The sequence below is a fragment of the Coccinella septempunctata genome, chromosome 3 (assembly GCF_907165205.1).
Source record: "Coccinella septempunctata chromosome 3, icCocSept1.1, whole genome shotgun sequence".
NCBI classification, from domain to species: domain Eukaryota; kingdom Metazoa; phylum Arthropoda; class Insecta; order Coleoptera; family Coccinellidae; genus Coccinella; species Coccinella septempunctata.
The window spans coordinates 4,464,731-4,487,179 of NC_058191.1; the positions used below are offsets into that span (position 1 = coordinate 4,464,731).

At 34.3% G+C, this 22,449-nt stretch overlaps 3 protein-coding genes across 7 annotated transcripts; 2 read left to right on the forward strand and 1 right to left on the reverse strand.

Annotated features, from left to right (window-relative positions):
• Positions 1 to 3,197: 3,197 nt before the first annotated feature.
• Positions 3,198 to 7,381, forward strand: LOC123309605. The gene is made up of 3 exons (XM_044892798.1): positions 3,198 to 3,364; positions 5,678 to 5,854; positions 7,073 to 7,381. The coding sequence occupies exons 1-3, from the start codon at positions 3,295 to 3,297 to the stop codon at positions 7,282 to 7,284; spliced, it is 459 nt and encodes a 152-aa protein (XP_044748733.1). The 5' UTR covers positions 3,198 to 3,294; the 3' UTR covers positions 7,285 to 7,381.
• Positions 7,382 to 7,858: 477 nt separating this feature from the next.
• Positions 7,859 to 18,728, reverse strand: LOC123309604. Its single transcript, XM_044892797.1, has 6 exons — positions 18,442 to 18,728; positions 18,046 to 18,281; positions 15,378 to 15,812; positions 11,529 to 11,637; positions 9,512 to 9,750; positions 7,859 to 8,049 (listed from the first exon to the last, which is right to left on the reverse strand). Exons 1-6 carry the CDS (start codon positions 18,621 to 18,623, stop codon positions 7,877 to 7,879), a joined length of 1,374 nt encoding a protein of 457 aa, XP_044748732.1. The 5' UTR covers positions 18,624 to 18,728; the 3' UTR covers positions 7,859 to 7,876.
• LOC123309603 (protein lin-9 homolog) lies at positions 17,813 to 21,933 on the forward strand. 5 transcript variants are annotated; one of them, XM_044892792.1, is made up of 2 exons: positions 17,813 to 17,962; positions 19,281 to 21,933. In XM_044892792.1, the coding sequence occupies exon 2, from the start codon at positions 19,321 to 19,323 to the stop codon at positions 21,073 to 21,075; it is 1,755 nt and encodes a 584-aa protein (XP_044748727.1). In that variant the 5' UTR covers positions 17,813 to 17,962; positions 19,281 to 19,320; the 3' UTR covers positions 21,076 to 21,933. The 5 variants fall into 5 exon arrangements, with proteins under 5 accessions (XP_044748727.1, XP_044748730.1, XP_044748729.1 ...); XM_044892795.1 differs by having other exon boundaries at positions 17,838 to 17,943; XM_044892794.1 differs by having other exon boundaries at positions 17,866 to 17,991.
• Positions 21,934 to 22,449: the final 516 nt, after the last annotated feature.

Consider the following 22,449-nt stretch of genomic DNA (forward strand, 5'->3'; position numbering starts at 1 on the left):
ATGTTACATTGTTTTTAATTATGCTTTATCGTCGAAATAAATGAATAAAATAAAGAAATCGTTACTTCAAATCCCCTTCCGATGTTCTGAACTGTTCAATTGTGTTTTTCTCTAAAACGGATGAAAAAATATACAGTGAAATTATTAGCAAAAAACGAAGAAAAAATTCAACTTTAACGCATTCTATCTTTTTCCACAGCAATATTTTATTGAGGTATATTTGGTCCTATCGCCATATTTTGGTCTTAGCCTGTCCCAACAGTTATGAATCACCCTGTATATTCTCCAGTCTCTGTAACCAAGATACAGGCTGATTTAAAAGTTTTTTCCATTTCTTCAATTGATGATAACTTATGAACCACCCTATACATTTTTGCGTTATTTGATTCGTATATTCTTTATCAGGAGTGCTATCGATTAACATAATAAAAAAGTCTCATTCCAGGTCCGGAACTGACAAATTTAATGAGTAGTATTCGATTCGAAACAACAACTTGTATACCAATAATTTGGAAATTCATTAACAAATTTGGAAAGCGCAGAAAAAAAAAGTAATATTAAGCGTATTTGGTGTTTCCGCATAAAATTTTTTCACTTGTTAGCTTGAGTCACAACTTCATTTTTCGTAAATTATGTGGCACAAAATTCGAAAAACTAATTTATTCCCCAAATGATACTTTTAAAGCTTAAATCATCAACTACTTTTTATTCTCTTAATCCTAGATCCCAACCTTATTGGGAGCATGTCCATTTTGGATAAATTTTATAATAAATGACTTACTTTCAAACACCTTGCATGCGTAAATTGATCATAATATTACGCCCTATTTAAATAATATTAAAAAAAATGCTCATTTTGGAGGAAGCATAGCTTTATTTCAAACAAAAATAATGTTGAACTTAAAACAGATTAGGTATACGATTAGGTTCTTCAACATCTCAACAATTTTTAGTCAGAACAAGAGAATGATCATCTCTCAACTATTTCGATGTATTCTTGATGATAAAAGTACAATAAAGTAGTGTGTATACGTATTATTAAATGTATTAAATAACAGGTACGCTTTATAGCTTCGACAACCCAAAACGCTTTCAATTATGTACCTATAAACCTATAGTGTATTATTTACTAAACTAATCAATAATCAATACGTAAAAACTGCTCTGTTGTATTATTATTCTTACCGAGAGTACATCAAGAGAGTGAGGAAATGCTCTCCATACTCTAATAGAAAAAATAATTAGAAGCGGATAAAGAAAATTCTGGTTTTTTGATTTCTGTTTTGTAATATATAGGTACATTACAAATCCATAGATGTGTCAGTTTGAAGTTTGAAGTCCAAAAAGTAAACCAGAGTTACGCAATAAATTAAAAGAAAGAAGATGTCCACCGAAATTGTGAAAATCGAAAAATTGTAGTATCGAGTCATCATCAATTACCTGTATTTAAAAGGGTTAAGAGTTAAGCACATTTACAAAGATATGCTTAATACCCTTGGTGATCAATGTTCTTCGTATGCGACAGTGAAAAATTGGACTGCAAGCTTCGAAAGAGGTAAATTTTCCATTGAAGATGATGACCGATCGGGAAGGCCAGTTTCTGTGTCAGTCCCCGAAAATATCGATGCAGTTCATGACATGATTTTATAAGAGCGTCGAATTGGGCTAAAACGGATCATATCATATGCATCATATGTCAATTTGGACATGAGAAAAAGTCTGCAAAATGGATCCCCAAATGTTTGAATGTTGGCCACAAGCTTGCAAGGGTAGAAGCATCGCGTTCGATCTGTGCTCGATTTGAAAACGATGTAGACTTCTTAAACCGAATTGTTACTATGGATGAGACTTGGGTACATTTCTACGATCCAGAAACAAAGCAACAATCGATGGAATGGCGACACTCTGGTTCTCCAAGACCTAAGAAGTTTCGTGTCCGAAAAACTGCTGGAAAAGTTCTTGCTTCAGTTTTTTGGGATTGCCATGGAGTAATCATGATTAATTTTTTAGATAAGGGTAGAACAATAACTGGAGATTATTATTCCACATTACTGACCACCAAAGAGAAAAAACGCGGAAAGCTATCCAAAGATGTTTTTTTTCTGCGGGACAACGTCCCTGCACACAAATCTCATGTTGTCATGCAAAAAATTTGTGATTTTGGGTTTGAATTACTAGAACGCCCCCCTTATTTACCAGATTTGGCTCCATCCGACTATCATCTCTTTCCTCAACTAAAAAAAGTTTAAAAAGTCGTAAATTTTCTTCCAACAAGAAGGTAATAAAAGCTGTGAAGGGTTTGTAGAGCAAGTAGAAACTTTTTTTTTAAAGGTCTATAGACGTTGAAGGTTCGCTGTAATGAATGTATCCAATTAAGAGAAGAATATGTTGAGTAATAAAATATTTTGACATTGAAATTTTGTTTGGTTCTATATCTACTAGGCTAAGAATTTTTCAATATATCCTCGTACTATTTAGGGGCAATATATTTGTTTTTGCGAGAAAACCAAATAACATTAATTTTTAATCATTTTTTCCGGTCATACCAAATTTGTGAATAAAATTTCGAAGTATTGACATACAGGGTCAAGACTTATTAGGTAATACCTAATGAATTTTTTCATGCCAAACCTGAAAAACAAACTTTTTTTATTATTTTTATTGACTCAATTGAGGACGAAGAATGTATAATCCAAATATTATAAAAAAGCGTAGGGTGGTTCATGAGTTACGATTAATTGAAAAAATGAGGAAAATCATCCTGTATCTTGTAGTAATAAAGAAAGATAGACGCATTAAATATACCTATTTCATTTAAAGTCACCTTGGTATTCTCTATTTACCCTTACTGTATGGGCATTTCCCAATGAATCACCCTGTATAATGAATTTATTCAGCGAATAAATTATTAATATCAACCGAAATCTTGTGAAATTCTCACTGACACGTATGTGTATTTTGGATTTTCCAATGTTATTGATTGGAAATTTGATGGAAAATACTGGAAAGTACTTCGAAGCATACACAACGAGTACGCCTATTTTTATTTCGAAATATTCACGATTTGTAAATCACAAAAACGGGAGAATACAATCTGTGATTCACTTCTTTATTAAAGAGCTGTTGGTCTTAAAATTCATGATTTATTCACGACAATGCCAACTAGAGGAACGACGACGAAGGTAAGAATAACCAGAAAGAGAAAGTACTAGTCTTCGAGTCAATGCGCTGCAAACATGACGAAAGTCTGACATACCTAAATTATTCTACCATATTCATCTGAGGTTCAATAATATGTACATGAAGTGTAAGGGAATCATTCTGTTCATTGTGTTCGTTTCGAGTTTTCCTAATTTCACAAACGGTGAGTAAAACCCACATATTGAGGCACACAAAGGTTTCTTTCTTGATCGAACGTTGAAGTCTCCAATATTTTTCAGTTTAAATCGAATATTTTCGATTGGTGTGTGGAAATATTCGAGATTAATGGACTATATTCATCACTGAATTCAAGAATTTAACTTACAGTGTGATATTTATTGTAGATATGATTTGAAAAAAGCACGAATCTTCCGAACAGCTTGAAATAATCTGACCTTAAGAATAGGAGATATTTGAATGGTTAATTCAAGAAAAAAACCCATATGTAGAATCACTGGAAAAGTAATCTCTTTTTGAAGAAATTCTTGTTCTATAAAATGAATTTAATGTCATACTATTTATCTCAAAATTATTGCAGGGGAATGAACGACTGTGAATCAGTTCCTTTGTTCATTGATTTGGAATTGAGCATGAAAAAAATCACCCCTGATATTTTTAGGTGTCATGTTTATAAAAAAAAAACATCGGTTATCCTTCTTGAAAACAGTGGAAGATACGAAATGGATATTGATGAAATTTTTGAGGTTGAGAATTGAGAAAGTACATATAAATAATCTTATCTAGTAGGTACCTACTGTCTCTATAATAGATTCGGGACACAATAATTCCCAATAATTTACCACATTTTTTTGTATTCTTTAAAGAATAAAGAAAAAAGAAAAGTATTTGTTCAAAGAATGGAAAAATAGAGGAAATTTTTTTTCTAAACTTGACAATGTGGTCTTTCGTCAGAAATGAAACGAAAACATTTGCGCGAAATTTTATCAACCCAAAAATTTTTATGCGATGGCAAAGCTGAGTACAGCCCTGTGCACGTTTGGGCTTCGACAAAACGAGATCATCGATGTCTGTGCAGTGGCACCTCGTCCCAAGCAACTTGAACTTTGTAGATTAACTGTTCGATGGGGTTTGAATCCGGTGAACAAGGTGGCTACAGCAAAACTGTCAATCCTGCTTCTTTAGGAAAGCTTATTTTATATTCTGTACCATGTCAAGAATGAAGTCGAAAAACTAAAAAACTACGTTGAAAAATATAATAATAATAATAATAATAATAATAATCTTTATTAGACGTAATAATTATACAATAATGATGAATTTAGAGTAAACTCAGCACAAACAAGATATAGTCCTCACATACATAATAAATCCATAGAGAACAATTTTACAACAATGAGTATAACATTGAAATAAAAACACATATAAGAAAGCAAAAATAAATAAAAATATAGAACAAAAGCCTACACTGTACAATCTCTCATGTATTCGACTATGCTATACTTAGTTTACCTTCTCAACTACCAGCACAGTTTTCAACTTTATTTTGAAACTTCTCTCGTCCCATTCAAAAAACACCGAGTCTCCTTATATTTCTCTGAAATGGAACTTAGTTTCTGTGATCCTTTACGAGTAGGTATCGCATAACACATAAAGATTACTGAAGAAAATGTTTTGGTATTTTTCTAATATCTCGAACATAAACCAAAACATAGCGAAATTTTTGAAACGTTTATTTTTCAGAAACGCCTTGTAACTCGAGAACTAATAAGATCAAAAAAAGAGATCAGGGGTCCTTGAAGATATTTCCATCAAGTTTCATACAGGAATTTGTCTCGTGCGAATATTTTAACAATAGATTCTTGGCGGTCAAAAGAAACACTTTTTTCCTGAACCATTTTTTTCGTTTCGGACCAGATAAAAAAATATAGCCATATAAGTTTTCATAATGAGCTGTGCCACCCCTGGAAAAATAAAATTACCTTTAGAATAACTAGCTAAATCTGTGACACTACACATCTGTGAATCTTTTAAACAGAGTTGTATTCAGCCAAAGTACCCAATTTTTCAAATTTCACAGATACTTTTTGATTTGTGAACATCAAATTCTCGAAAACTTCGCATTATACGAGGGTGATATCTTGTGTTCGAAAAAGATTCATCAAATATATGAAAAACTATATTGCGAAATTCATTTCATACAATAAAATCGTTTTTTATGGTTTTTCAACAGCCTGTATATTTTAAATCGAGCCGATTGGGAAAAAAATGGTAAAGGAAAAAGATGATTTTTTTGACATCAAAAATCTACTGTTGAAATATTTGTTCGAGCCAAAGACTCACCCTGTATTGTTCTCGTGATGCTCTCAGTGATCATCGAATTTAGGAAACCCGGACATTGATGGAAATTTCAATTTTTCTTCCAATCAACTGTCGATTTCAGCAAGCGAATGCTATTTATTTGTTGAAAAGTCTTTAACTGAATTATGAAAATAATAATAATATAAGTTTTTTTCAGCTGCCTTCAAACGATGTTTTGTTTGTCGTTCCCGAGGGGACCTAGGAACCTGTAAAGACAAATTCACTGTTAATGGAACAATAGCAATAACTGTTAAGGGTGTAACAGCAGTGCCCTGCGCCTCAGGATGGTGTGGCAAAATTCTGGAGACTGAGAATCAAGCTTTAAAAGAAGAAGGTAAACATCACTCTATTTCTGCAAAATAAATTTAAATTCCCAATACATGACCGAACCAATGTGAAATCACCCTGTATTTCACATAAATCAGTGTTTTTTTTTGGTCCAGATCCTACTATCATACTAACACACCCAGATATGGTAATCATCAAATTGGCCTGCTCGTTCCTAGGACCTTAACCCTATTGAATATTTTGGACCATGTAGAGTCTATCAAAACAACCCAGAAAGCAGTTAAGAAATGTTTATGCCAGAATAGAAACTGAATTGCATATTGATAAGCTATAACTTCACCCAGAAGATGCCATTTTGATAGCGAAACCCGTATACAGTATTTCTGAATTGATGTGAAAGATGTCAATGGGTGATTCTTTAGCAAAAAAGGAAGGGGGGGTCTTTCATATAACTTTTGTTCTACACCCTTTTCCCTCCAAAAGTTACAGCCCTTTGAAATTAGGTAAAAAATAGTTTTTGCTCAATACTTATATTCATTTTGAAAAAATTTATAAGAATGAATAAATTTGCCAGATAACTGATACTAATAAAATGACAGTTTTTGAGTGTTTTTGTTACGCTCAAATGTAATAACAAGGGGCAAGAGGGAAAAAACAACCCCTACAATATTTTGCATCAGAACATTTTAATGCGCCCATACTTTTTTATATCTTGCATGACCTTTTATCATTAAGTTGTTATTTTCATCCCAAAAAAATACTGCTCCGACTCTTTTCCCCTAACTTGACAGGAAGGTATCATTTATTAAGAAAAATCAAGAAGGCTGCTGTCAAATAAAGTCATAAGTCATATGACATATAGTTTTATTGTCCTGAGTTACTCTAATTTTAAAAGTGATTATATAAAAAAAACACAGTTTTTTTAACCTAATTTCAAAGGGCTGTAACTTTTGGAGGGAAAAGGGTGTCGAACAAAAAGTTATATGAAAGCTTCCCCTTTAATTTTTGCTAAAGAATCACCCTTTCATCAAGTATCGGCCACATTAATTCAACCAAATTTTTTTTCGTTCAGAAATTTTGCAATTCATGGGGGTGTTTTATTATTTTTACACCATTCAAACGTTTATTATTGAAAATTATATAGGTACCTAAATATTATATGAGATTATCTAAAATTTACATTGTTTTGTGAAGAAGAAAAGAACTGCTTTGAACATATATCTTCACTGAAATCCTTAATTGAGGGTAATAACTTTTTTTCCAGAATATGGAATAGCAACGCAGAGGCTTTGCCTTCAGAGGGGTCCTTCTGATAGCGAAGATAGATGTGCCTACACAAAATGGAATTATAGGAATGTACTGATGTGCTTCTGCAAAGGGGACTTGTGCAATTCTTCTAGTAAAATCAATATTAATAATTATATCCTATTATTTATTCTAATGATATCGATAACTAGACTGAATTTTATATCTTGAGAAATAATTGATTAAGTGTTGTATGTATTTGTATTATACTTGAAAAAAAATTTTAGGTGAAATGATGACAAGTTTGAATTTGTCTGGCAGACAAAGATGAACACAATAAAATTGTATTATTTTTCAATCCTTTTCCATCACTTCAATCAAACTAAGCTAAATCTGTAATGTGCAGTTTCACTCTAACTTTGAAAAATGTATTCAGAGACTCCGACTTTAAGATGAGATCTTCTAGTGAGGTGCTCGTAAAGTGTTTGTTTCAATTTCCAATACATTTCAACAATACGAGATAGGGATGCACAAGCGTAGGAAAGAGAAGTTGAAAACATCTAAACACAACTCTAGATCGGTTTCGGGATGATTGTCCCTCATCACTACAGTGCAGTGTTAGATACTTCAACCGGAGCATAGGACCTTAAGCAAACACGGCGAGAAATATATTCAATATAATACGTCTTTTTAATATTTGGTGGTATACATTCATTATTCTCCATTCTCCCACTCGAAACTTTTTGAGTTTTGACTAGAATAAAAGTCGAGTACTTTCAAATTTTATTTTATTTTTTTAGGATAACAAAAATTAAACAAATAACTAGTCATCTTCTTCACTTTCCTCTTCCTTGCCAGATTTTTTCGCTTCGTCTCTCAACATTCTGTAAGTTTTGAATGTATGCCTCTTTTTGCAAGCTATGATGAGTCCCCCAATGTAACAAAACGAAGTTAAGGACAGGACAAACCCCAAGTACATCAAATGCCTCAAGAACACTGAAAAATATTATTCGCATTGCAATAATGGTATACACATATCAGAGACAACCTCTGCCACATATACATAAAGCCTTTATAATATACTTCATTCAAATTTATTTTAGCAGTCGGCTGGCCATGAAATAATTTTCTCAAGTTTTTGTAACTAGAACGAAGTTAGGGTGGCACTCATGAAATGTCGTTAATGTCATAACGCCGTTGCCACAACTAATATCAATTTTTATTACGAAAATTCGAAAATGCCGAAAGTGATTGAAAAAAGAGACAGGGTTTCAGGAAGTGCTATTTAGAATTCAGGTCCGCTCATTCAAATAGTTACCCTGATATTCTAAAATCCACAATACGTCAGACGGTAGCGAACATATTCAATGTAAGAGAATTTATATAATGTTTCATCTGAATCTAAACGACCTATATTTCAGCTGAATACTTCCACAATCAGAAAGATTGTGAATGAAGAGTATGACAAAGAATTTCCTTCTATTGGGAGACCCAAAAAAGTGCTGGCATTTCAGAATTTTATGTTTGAGTGAATTAATGCGAAAAGTTAACTACCGGATTTTCGATAAATGTCATCGGAGAATGAGTTCCCTAAAATGGATTTTTCTGTTTTTCATTTGACTTGTCCTATACAATGTAAATGTCTTAAGGTACTAATAAATACCTAATTATTATTATTATATCAATATATTAAGATGAATAGACACAAATACGGGCCAGTTGTCCTGCTAATTGTTTATTCATGTAAAATTTTTGTTCAACGGTGAAGTTGCATCTTAACTTGAAACTTCCTTTAACTCCTTTTACTTATATTGATGCAAGATGATTTTTATTGAAAAATTTAACATTCTTGTAATTATCTGTTAATTCCTTCGGGAGATACCCATTGCCAACCACTGCATCATATGCATTTCATGGGTTAATATTTTTGAAATCTACAAATGATGTAAGCCAAAGAAGATAACGAACATTAACTCTCCTCAAGCTAGTGCATATTATGATATTATACTGATCTCTTGTATTTTCCATGCAAATAACTGGATTTGGTATGCCTTCAATCAGTTTGTGTAAACTTCAATTATATTCGTCACATACGTAATAACAGAAACTTTTACGTAGAACGGGCAACATAGCGTTGATTTAAAACCCAAAAATGTTTTGACAAGCTTCATAACCCCACATTTTCGTACTATACAGAGTGAAATGTGTCAAATTTCCATGGCCAACCGACTGCTAAAATAAAGTTGAATGAAGTATAGTAGAAATGAGGGAGGCCGGAAGGCTAGACCACAGAACACACTTGACTTACTTTATGGGCTAGACGTTGTTGCCATCTCGCCTCGAAATGTGATATCAGCAACGCCGCATTTTAAAGGAATTTCCGGCCTCCCTCATTTCTAGCAGGCTATAACAGGTGTATATTAGTGATGACAGGTATATTCATTAGAATATATCTTACGTTTTGTGAGAATTTTCGATTTGGATGCAATAAAAACCATAACTTGTTGCATTTGTATGCCGTCTACAATGCAAGTGTAATTTCCTTGTTCCGTTGCCTTAACTTCAACCAAGTATAATGTGCTGAAGGTGTCTACGAGAATCCTTGGTTCTTCGTCTTTTTTCTCCGGTTTTAGAGGTTCCCCTCTCTTCAGAACTTTACCATTTCTCTTCCAGATGATTTCATTATCCAAGGAGGATCTAAAATTTCAGGAAATCGGTTATTTCTCTCTGCCGGCAAAAAACCCCTGATGATAGCCAAATCCGCCAAGCATTATCGGCTAGTCAAATTATTGATTGAGGCATCTGCATAAAATGTTTTTTCGTCGACCTGAACAAAAAATGACAATTCAAGTACAAATTTCCGAACAAAAGTCGACTATTTTTGAAGGCGAGTACTTTTCGTCCTGATTCACTTTTCGTACTGATTTACTTTTCGTCCGGCTGTTCGTCACTAAGCAATCCCTGGCACACAAGTGCCTGTGACAAAGATTTAATAGCTCATCGAACTAGAATCCATGATGATTTCATGGCTTATGTAGGTTCACAATGGAATCCGTAAAAGTTGGCGTTGCAATCGAAGAACAGGATTGTTTTTTAAACGGCTGGGATGAGTTTAGCAACTTGATGGAGTTTCATTTCGAAATTCTTTGTCAGATTATGCAAAATTGCATCATTACATAAAGTTGGGGAGCCGAAGAGGGAAATTCGGGATTTACTCGAGCGTGTCAGATTAATATTAGGGGACATACCTTGGACCCTGTAGAGTACCTCTACCAAAAATTAGACCTGTATATAGGAGGAATTGTCTAGGAAACCCTGTTCAGAATAGTAAAAAAAAATCATTGTACATACTCGAGCGTGTCAGATTAAAATATATGTGGTTAATTACATGTTGGAAAGTATATATTCTCTTAATCTGACAATTGAAGCGTGTCGAAAATGTGTGAGAGGGCACCAATGTTGCAAAAAAAAAAAGTCACGTGTACATTCTCGAGCGCGGTGGCGTTTTTTCTTATTTTGAAGCTAATGATTCAAGAATAACGAAAAAAATATAATCTGACAGTTTTAGCAAGCCGAAACAATAAAAATTGGCCATAAAGGTCACAAAAATCAGTTTGTGTTTTTCGCATTCGTTATAAAAGTTGTAGAGCATAACATTTTCTAGAAATTTTGTCCTAAGCAATTTTTTCTGCGTTTAAACGTTTTCGATATATATGGCGATTTAAGTGAGGTGTTTAGCGATACAACTTTCATAATGAATACAAAAACGATTAGAGGTACAGCCAGGGAAAAAAGCATTATCATCTTTAAACTGTCAGATTAAGAAAACCCCCCCTGATTAGTGTCAGATTAATGGGTCAACACGTCTACAACACCGAGATTAACCATATCTGTATGAAAATCTGACACGCTCGAGTATGTACAAGTAACGATTTTTTTTTACATTTTCGAAGGACCGCTGTGACCTTGTGTCACGTCCAAATTGTCAGTCCCTTGAAAAGTAGCTACCTTTGGGTCCAATTAACATATCTGACGCGCTGGATTTTTTTTTTACCATTTTCAACTCTTCCGTACGGCCAGTCTAAACGCGCAAATAAGCATGAATTCATTATCAGAGATACGTAGGGCATATACAGTATCTTAATCTGACACGCTCGAGTATGTACACCTGACGATTTTTTTCTACATCTTCGAAAACCTGCAGACGCTTTCCCCACCAATGAAAGTGCATACATCGTAGAACCTTTTTTCTTTCTACCATCTAATCATCAAAATCCACTAGGTCTCCACAACGCTCTAGTAAATCCCGATTTAGCATCATCGGCTCCCCAACTAATATAAATGTTATGGAGAATATAAAAACAGTTTTCTTTCTTTTTATTTCAAGTGTCATTATGAAAACAGGAAGAATAATCATTTTATCGATATATGAGATGATGGAAAAAAATTATTTTTATTCAAAAGTTTTTGCTCACTCTGGACATATGAGTATCAGATGATCTCCTTCTGACATAACCACGGTTTTTCTATACTTGTAAGACATCGTTTTTCCAGTTTTCCATCCAGCGTTTTCCCCTAGAGCATCTTGAAAAAAAAATTGTTTTCACACATACCGACACAAAGGGGAGTGCAATAAAATTATCTCACTCCCTTATAAAGGGTGTCCCAAGATTAATGGGAATAAATTCGAATAAAGGTTCAGTATACCTCTAAATAAGATGAAAAGTTCCTATGGATGGTCATGCCCAGAAACGCTCCGTTGAAGAGTCACGTTCCTACAAAGATGACGAGTTGATTATGGGTTTATCCGATTTTTTTAGGGGGTCAGAGATAAACAAATGAAATTTTGCAGTAGTATTTTTCCAATAAAAATACATATGCCTAGTACTCAATTTTTCATTGATTCCACATACCTACATAGGGTTGAAAAATAGACAAACCTTTTAAACTTTTTTTCAGTTGAGAAAAGAGATGATGATAGTCGGATGGAGCCAAATCTGGTGAATAAGGGGGCTGTTCTACTAATTCAAACCCTAAAACACGAATTTTCTGCATGGTTGTGGTGTGTGTGGGGCGTTGGCGTTGTCCTGCAAAAACAAAACACCTTTGGCTAACTTTCCGCATCTTTTCTCTTTAATTTTTGTGTGTTCAGTAATGTCGAATAGTAATCTCCGGATATTGTTATACCCTTATCCAAAAAATCAATCATGATTACTCCATGGCAATCCCAAAAAATTGAAGCAAGAACTTTTCCAGCAGATGTTTGGACACGAAACTTCTTAGGTCTTGGAGAACCAGAGAGTTGCTATTCCATCGATTGTTGCTTTGTTTCTGGTACGTAGAAATGTACCCAAGTCTCATCCATAGCAACAATTCCGTTTAAGAAGTCTACATCGTTTTCAAATCGAGCACAGATTGAACGCGATGCTTGTACCCTTGCACGCTTTTGGTCAACATTCAAACATTTAGGGATCCATTTTGCAGCAATTTTTCTCATGTCCAAGTTGACGTGAATTATATGATAATATATGAAATATTCAGTGTTCCAGATATCCGTTTTAGCCCAATTCGACGGTCTGATAAAATCATGCCATGAACTGTGTCGATATTTTCGGGGACTGACACAGAAACTGGCCTTCCCGATCGGTCATCATATTCAATGGAAAATTTACCTCTTTTGAAGCTTGCAGTCCAATTCTTCACGGTCGCATATGAAGGACATTGATCACCAAGAGTATTAAGCATATCTTCGTAAATCTGCTTACCTCTCAACCGTTTTAAATACAGGTACTTGATGATGGCTCGATACTCCAATTTATCGATTTTCACAATTTCCGTGGACATCTTCTTTCTTTTAATTCATTGACCTCAAACTTCACACTGACACTTCTAATGAGTTATTGTTCGTTACCATAGTAACGCAATATTTTTTTTATGCATGGAACTGATCTAGGCTAACTAGATATCAATACATCCTCGTATACATTCTTTTGTCCCTTATATTCCAATCAAGAAAAGAGTTGCACCATAAAGGTTTACGCGACTTCAGTCTTGGAATCATTTTTTCTGGAATGTAGGACAGAATTGGAAAGGAGTCGGGATAGGATTGGAATTTATTCCAAGAATTCATAACCGCAGTCTGTCTACGCGTATGAGACGGTACAATGTTTGTGAAAGAACTGGTAACCATTGATATGGTGAAGATCTAATAGTTCCAGTTATAGTTCTCATGAAAAGATTCAGCTGTGCATCAATTTTTTGCACATGACCACTATCAACCCAACCAGGGCAACAATATTCAGCAGCTGAAAAAACCAAAGCTAGGGCTGCCGTTCGAAGAGTAGCTGCATCAGCACCCCATGAAGTACCAACTAGTTTATGCAGGATATTAATCCTAGTTTTTAACTTCAAACGCCAATTTTCCAAATGGGCTTTGAAATTCAGCGAGGAATCCAGCTTAACTCCTAGATTTTCAGGATTGAATTTTTTCACGATAAAAACTCAGGAAACAATAAAGTTTTCAAATGAAATTTTCCTTTTTTTCCTTTTGAATAATTGTTAATGATCATATATTCGAAGCCTGTGAAAGGTTCTGGTAGAAAGTGAAAAAGGGTTGTCGATTTTACCTGTCTAGCTATGAGGGATGAGTTAGAACATTAGTTTCAAGTGCATCTGTATTCGAAAAATACCTCTGCAAAATTTCATTTATTCATCTTGATCTTACTTTGAAAAAAAAGAATAAATTCATAACCAAGAAAATCTTCGTCTTTGAAGTAACGTACTGATTACTAATTGCCGGGTGTGGACGAATAAACCAATCCTGCCACTGCGACCAAGCGGTCTATTGTAGCACACAGGAAAGCTCGTAGAACTAGACCTCTCCCTCCAGTACTATCCTACTCAAAAAGGAGATGATGTCGGAGGGGGAGTGATTCATGAGTTCCTCTAGGTCCATCTTCGGAGAACCAAAGACTGCAAGTCTGACCCGGTCTGTCGCCGGGCACTAACAGAGGATGTGCTCAATCGTTTAGTCCTCCTCTAAAGCGGAGTCTGCAGAGCGGGTCATTGACGATGCTGAGTTTTTCAACATGGGCTCTGAGTCTACAATGTGATATGAAAACCTCCATTATGGATCTCAGATTGGTTCTAGAAAATCCTAGCCAACGACTGGTGTATGGGCTGGGAGGCACTGAGATGGCCCTATGCGAGTGACGTAGTCCAGGACGGTTGCGCCAGTATTCCAGGACCTTTTGCCTTATCTAGCTGTTGTTCCTTTCCCTGATTAAGGAATTGGAGATTCCCATACTTGGTTCCGGACCAATAAGCGCTGATGTTGCGCCTTCTCTGGCTAGAGCATCCGATACATCGTTGCCTCTGAAGCCAGAGTGTCCATGTACCCAAATCAGTTGCAGTCTGTTTAAACTTCCCAATTTGGAGAGTTCAGATCTGCATTCAAATACCTGTGCCGAATTGCATTTGTCTGCTGCAAGAGATTTAATGGCAGCTTGACTATCCGTTAGGATTTCTATTGGCCTACCCGTCCAACCCATGTTAAGCAAATGGTTGACGCATAGATCAACGGCGAAGATTTCTGCCTGAAATGCTGTCGCCGACTTTCCCAGACTGGCACTGAGTTCAGTCAGCGGTCTACGACTGTAGACTCCGGCTCCAGATCCCTGACTGGCTCTGATGGAGCCATCAGTAAACCAACAAGGTCCTTGTAGTTTAAAATTCCTTGTGACGGAGCCATTCGTCTCTGCTTGGAATCAGAGAACTGAAGGTTCCATCCGTGCTGGTTCTTGTGATTATCTGATCAGTTTCATGCCCATCACCTCGTCTGCCTCCAATTGGGCTACAAACGATTGGGCACGAAAATGAGGTTGTCAGGCTCATTTACGGTAAGGTGGTGGAGCCTGTGAGTTGCTAGTCTTGTCTCTCCCTTGAAGTAACGTAACTCTTCAACTAAGCGTTTCCAGACATACCTCCATGGGTACTTTTCCGCCCCCCTGGATCTCTGCAGTTCCCACCATGGGGTGATAGCTTCCACTTTGGGAATTACTGGTCTAGCTCTATAACAATGATTATAGACATTATTGGAAAATTTTGCTGACGTCATTAGGCCTGCAGAAATGTTCGTGAACAGCATGTATGCTGGCCTCAGTTAGAATTCTCCTGCCCATCCTGTTGGTTTATCATTCTCGGGTCTAGAAGGCATTTAGGTGCGATATTTACGTTGTTTACCAAAACGTGGAAAAATTACCACCCATCGATATGCTAACAGTTCTGGTACCGGCATTGAAACTACCAAAAAGATTTTCGATTACCAGGATTACAGACGCCTTCACATTCTTGGGTTTCAGTAAAGTCAGGCACGATTCTTGTGGAGTTGAAAATAGTAGGTACAAGCCTCTTCACAATCAGCGATCTGCATGAAACTTCGAAAGCATTAACGAGAAAAATTTCGTCCTGTGTGAACAATTTGTAATCTTCACTCATCTGGATCTGTTCTATTTTTATGCGACAGCGACCTAATCGCGTCCTGATCCCTTTTGTCCTTCCACAGACTTCGCAACGGCCCCATGGATCCCAGTCGGTCTTCAGTTCCAAAGCCAACTTCAGTTTTTCCCTTATATAAACGTACTCAGGGCTGAGGGAATTTTTGAATAAATAATTGATGGGAGACATGTTATCTTCGTGATATTTGAGCCAATCAGTGAGATTTCCTTTTTCAACATTCGAAACATTCACCTTTTCTACAACTGAAAAATAAAAAAATTTTAATATACACTACTCAATGTGATATGGTATAAATTTCTCTTTATACAGGGTGAGTCTCTGACTCGTACAAATATTTTAACAGTAGATTCTTGAGGTCAAAAGAAACAATTTTTCCCTTTACCATTTTTTCCGAATCGGCTCGGTTTGAAAGATACAGGCCGTTGAAATACCATAAAAAAAATTATTTTTAGTTCTATATTGATAACAAACGGTTTTATCTGATCAAATGATTTTCAGAATATAGTTTCTCATTTATTTGATTAATCTTTCTCGAACACAAGATATCAGCCACGTCTTCCAGTTTACTCTTGATGACCATTATGTACCATATAAAAGCACATACCAAAAATTCAAAGAACCCACCTCTTGAAACTAATAGTTGGATGCTATCTTACGAATATTTCAAAGTTTTATAAAATAAAAGTATACTTCATATTTTCTCCTATAATTTGCCGTTTTCGATTAATTTGATGTTCAAAAATAAAAAAGTTTCTGTAAAATTTAAAAAATTTTGGCTGAATACAACTCTGTTTAAAAGATCCACAGAAGTGTAGTGTCACAGATTGAGCTAGTTATTCTGAAAGTAATTTTATTTTTCCAGGGATGGCACTACTAATTAACTTAAAATGGCTATATCTATGGCCGAATCGGAAAAAGTGATATAGGAAAAAAATGTCTCTTTTAACCTCAAGAACCTACTGTTAAAATATTTGTACGAGTCAAAGTCTCACCCTGCAATTTTGTAGAGTTATCTGGATCGGTTATATATGCATGTGTCCTTTTAGAAAAAACTGGGATATTTCAATTGATTTTTATTATATATTTTTTTTTTACTTCTAATATCGATTGATTGTAGTAGGATGGTAGATATGGTGACATAAAAAACGGGTGGTATTTGTTGCTTAACCTGTTTTTTTTCTCTCGTTTGAACTCATACGTTCAATTTGAATATTTGAAGAATTATCGATGATTTTATCATATTCTTTTCAAAGATTATAATTTTCGATTCTTTTCTTTTACTTCATCAAACTTTTGTCCTCTGAAATTGATTAATTGTAGTTGTCTGCAGATGATACCGAGAATAAACCTTTGGTATCTGTTGTTAAAACTTTTTTTTTTCGTATGAACCAGAAAATCGATTTAAATTAACAATAATTCAAAGAATGAACGCAATAGCGATTGAATCCGTCAAAGCACTATATCAAAGGTTAATTATTCATTATAAAATAGGAAAAAACGAGAAAGAAATATTTACTTTAATATTGTTAATGGAGCGATGGGAGCTCCATCATGCTCATGAAACAACGCACAGGCCGGCTTGCTCTCCAGACATAAATTGCATCGAACATGTCTGGCAGAGATGTCTAGACAACTGTTACTGTTCTACCTAGAACAACCGATGAACAATTTATCCCAAAATTTCAAAAATTGTCAAATCGAAAGCATGCCTCGAAGAGTAGATTTCAAAGAGTATCAACTTGATACTCTTTTGTAGAATGCTTGAGACGAGGTTCTAGGGGACCAACGAAATACTAGCTTTACCGAGACTTTCAATTTTCTCTTCATTTAATTTTTTTTTCTTTCATTCGAACATCGAACCCCAAGAATTTCTCATATTCTGAACTAAAAATTTATCGGTAGATTATAATTTATTCGGCCATTCAGTGTAAACGAGACATACATTTTCAAAAAATGTATACTCGAAACTTCTGCCGTATTTACTGTAGTTTTATTCTTCAACGCAAGGGGGCGTTCTTGTTATTTACATTCTTCCACCAGTTTTTATCACTCATTATAATCATAAAGAATAACAGTTACCTTTATAATATATCAATTGTCATTATTATTATTATTATTTTGATAAATATTATTAGGTCTATGGGAAGAACAACTTCTTGGATCCCACCTCATTTTGCGTAAGTCACATGTCTATGGTTACCAAGGAGAGAGTTTGACGTTCTTAAGAATAAGGTTAAGTTCAAATTTTTGTGTTCAATTTGAAAAATCATATTCGTAAATCCAGAATTTATATCTAAGGTGAAACTATAAAGTGATTGTTTACTTAATGGGATTGTGTAGTGAAAGATTCATGAGGTATATTATCACTTTGAAGTGAGTCGCTTAGAAACTGGTACGTAGTTTCTTTATTTCCAATAAAAAGTAAGTGAATTGAATGGTGCATTCATTCAACGAATAAAGGAACTGTGTACTTACGATCTACAAGATAATTAATTTTCTCCAATGTATCTATATCTTCAACTCCCATACAAAAATATACTCCTGTATCATCAAAAGTAAAATTCAGAATAACCAAACTATGGTCAGGGGTTAATTGAATCCTGTTGTTTGAAATATCATTTTGCATAGAGATTGCTACTTCTTGAGGTTCAGATACTCCAAAAACATCTACAGAATACCAAATTTTTGGTCTAGTATCATCCTTTTCCTTACTATAAATATTTAAATATTTCTATTGTAACATATGTGGGTTTTCAAATAAATAAATTAAGTCTCATGACATTTCTGCTGATCTTTGTTCTTACACTTATTTACACAAACGGCTATCATTTATTTCACATTATGAAGATATTAATGAATCAGTTTACATACCAGTAGTGGCATTGCATTATCAGTTTTTCTCCAACAGTTGCATCAACTAATGCATAGAGGTCACCTTTTTCAGTAGTTATTAAACGATTCCTTTCTCTACAATTTTCTATATTTTCGTTCTGAAAATCATCCTGGATACTCATGTGTAGCATAATTAGAAAGATTATTATTTTTCTAGACATTTTATTCGAATAAAATTCAAATTATTTTTAATCGATTTCGTATTCAACTGTTCTATGAAGTATCTATCTGAGACATGCGCAAGCAGAACTCTCATCCAAGCTAAAATTTAAAAATAGACCAATTATGAACTCTGCAAATTTTTTCTGAGAAATTCTTGTAGAAATTTAGGGCAAGATAATTTTAGAGAATTCAATCAAAAGGAAGATTTTCCATCAAAAGAGCTCATAAAAGGCAAATAGAGTGGCGCTGGGCGCGCATTTTGTATTTCCATTATTCCCCCCACTTTTGTTATCAAATATGGCTGACCAACTTGAAAGTAATTAATCTCCACAATTTTTCGAAATTACACCAATTACGAATAGGGGAACAAAATTCCTGTACAATTTTTGGATTCATCTTGTAGGTACCATATGTTTAATCTAATTTATATATTTTTTTCTATAAGCAATATCACTTTAATTGACAATATTCCTCATCTACTTTCTTGATTTGAATTTTGAATATCATAGTGTTACCAAATTCAAAAACGAATTGTTCATTGTCTATAAATTTTCTGTATTTTGAAATTAGAATGATCTTGTTGCATTTCCCTACTTTTGTATCAATTATGGTATAGCTTATTGAATATTTTTCATTAATTTCAATTTTAATTCTAGGTGTTTGTTATGACCAAATAAGATCATCAATTTTTTAAAAATGAACGATCATATCAAAGTTAAGGAAGAAATATTGGATGATGATGATTCAAACAATGATAATTTTGATGAAGAAGAAATGGAGGAACCGATATTGGGTCCTGCAGCTCTTGGTTTACAAAGGGTAGGGACAGTGAACCCACCAAAAGCAGTTGTTACTACACCTAAACAAGTTTTGAATGCCAGAGGTATGCCTGCGAGAATTCGGAAAAAAAATAAACTATTTTACGATGATGAACTAGTGAATACCCCTCATCATCGTGTGCCTTCTGCTAAAAAACAGAAAACTTCATCAACACCTAAAAAAATTAAAACACCGACACCTTCTAAACAATATAAGGAAAGTCCAAAATACACGCCCAAAAAAATCAAAGAAAAGTTTGTGAGCAGTGCTCCATTGCCAACATTGCAGAGTCCCGATAGAAAAATTGGGCAGAAAATTGGTCTTCGATTACGAAATCTGCTTAAGCTTCCTAAAGCGCACAAATGGGTTTGTTACGAATGGTTTTATAGTGATATTGATAATTGTTTGTTTTCTGGCGAAAATGACTTCAGTATATGCCTCAAAGAATCCTTTCCAGAATTACAAACTAGGTTTCTAACCAGGGTAGAGTGGACTAAAATACGAAGAATGATGGGTAAGCCACGTAGATGTTCTCAAGCATTCTTTAATGAGGAAAGGCTAGAATTAGAAAAGAAGCGTAAAAAAATTAGAGCACTTCAACAACGAAAAGCAACTGATTTGGCTAGTTTCAAAGACTTGCCTTCAGAGATTCCCATGCAGCTGGTTATAGGTACTAAAGTTACTGCTAGATTGAGAAAACCACAAGATGGGCTTTTTACAGGAAGCATAGATGCTGTAGATACTTCCAATAATACCTATAGAATAACTTTTGAAAGACAAGGTTTAGGTACATATTCTGTGCCAGATTATGAGGTTTTATCTAATGAACCCCCTGAAACGTTATCCTTGTCCAGCTTTCATAACAAATTCAGACCAAGGAATGGCTTTTCATCACCGTTTTCATCAATAACTAAAACACCAACTTATATGAACTTGAAAAATAGAAAAGATCCCTTATTGTCTGGAGCAATGTTGGACAAACCCATCATGTCTCAAAATGATACAAAAATTGGTGGTTTTCCTGTAAAATTACTGGAAAAAATGGTCTTGGTTACAAAAATTCTCAAAACGAAAAAATCAAAGGTCAGTGCTCTGAATGTATTGAATTCGAAGGCCGAAAAACAAAAATCATATGATCAAGAAATCTCTGAAGATTTCCAAAAAGAGTATGCTAGTGTTTTAACTGATCTCGAAAAATTAAATCATGATCTTCAAATATATTTGGATGAAATTCAGAGCTATTGTCATGAAATTGCTCCTGAACCAAGTGTGGCGGCAATGTTGGTACCTAGTCATTTACGTGAGAAATGTAGGGAAGATGCTATGGAATTAGTACAAAGACATAACAGTTCTTCAGATAAAGCAATGGCAAATGAGCAAATTTACGATCTAATCACAGATTTAACAGCTCTAATGTTACAGGTGAAAAGCTTAGCCGATTCCGACCAAAATGCCTACGAACTTCAAGTTTTACAGGGAACGATGGAACAGATTAAACGGAAATTGAGTCGGAAAAGTCAGGAAGTGTTCGAAAATCATGTTGAGATTTATATGAAACATATTCAGATGGGTTTGGGCCAGGTCAAATTGAAATCTGAAATGTCTAGTCCAACTCCTCTACGGACTTATTGAAATTAGGTAAACTAAATTATGCAACTGTTTTAACCTGTACTCTTTCGTTAACTAACTTTTGCTATATAAAATTGGATGATGACAATAAGAATCTAACAAAATTCAGAATTAACTCAGTGTCGCTTACAAAAGTTTTATTTGAATTGAATAGCTCTATTTCGTGTCTTTCAAATCATAAACTCCATAATTTTTGTTTTAATTCTTCCACATCACCAAGAAACATTGGTTAATTTTAATTAAGGACAGGAAATGTAGATGTCGAAACTTAACTCTTGAATCTTTTTTCTTTATTGTATTCATCAGATGTAATTCTTAATGGAAGAGTCTTTTTATTTCAAAAATGTATTTATTTAATCTACATTTGGTCATCCTTAAGAATTGTGATATTCCGAAGGGCTCATTGAGTAATTAATTTGCTGGATAATAATTTGTTTGATAAACTGAAAGAATAAACTTTTATTCTGTGCAATAACATATGCAAATTTTTACAAGATGGTAATAATACAAACGTAATGTAGTATTCTTTTATGGTAAAAATTTGGACTGAATTTAGCATTGTACAATTTTTTTTTAACTATTTCAAAGATGTTTTAAGTCGTTTTTTGTAGACATTGTACATAATTACATATTTATAATAAATTGTTGGAAAAATGTAAATATCATATTATATTATATGTATATAAATGGATATGATTACATTTTAATTTTTTTCAACCTAGATATAGAAAACGTGAAGTATATGTTCATTCAGAAAATCTTACTCTGTACATTATTTATGTATATTGATTGATTATGTGTGTAAGCAAATTGAATTTTTTATCAACAATTCTTTGAGAAAATAAATTTATCAATGAACAAGCTCCTTTTTTATTTTATCAAAATAGAAGAATAAAACTAATTTGTTTCCTACTCCTACGCTTTTCTACCTACTTTCATTCACGCACTCATTCCAGATTCGAAAGTGTTACTTCATGTACTAGTGTCTGAAAGCGATTATCTCCCTGTCTATTGGCAAAAAGTAATTTTTTCCGCACTAGTGCGTGAAAGTGACACTTGGGGAAACTGAAATGACGTTTATTCCTAGTTTATCGCACTCGTTTTAGTTTCAAAACTATAGTTTACAGCACTAGTGGGGTAAAGTAAATCATTTCTCTGCTATTGACGTTAAGTGCGGGAAAGTAATATTTTAGAAATTGAAATAGATAAAGGAGAAAAAAGAATCGAAGAAAAATTAGTGTACCCCAACTATCCATGCGCCTCGCGTCTTATTTCGGTCAATGGCAGTCGTGTGTGCGGAAAAGTTGCACTATGAGCACTTATTTTCTATTTCCGTGCGTTTTAATAATCAACTTTTTCGCACTGATTTCACGCACT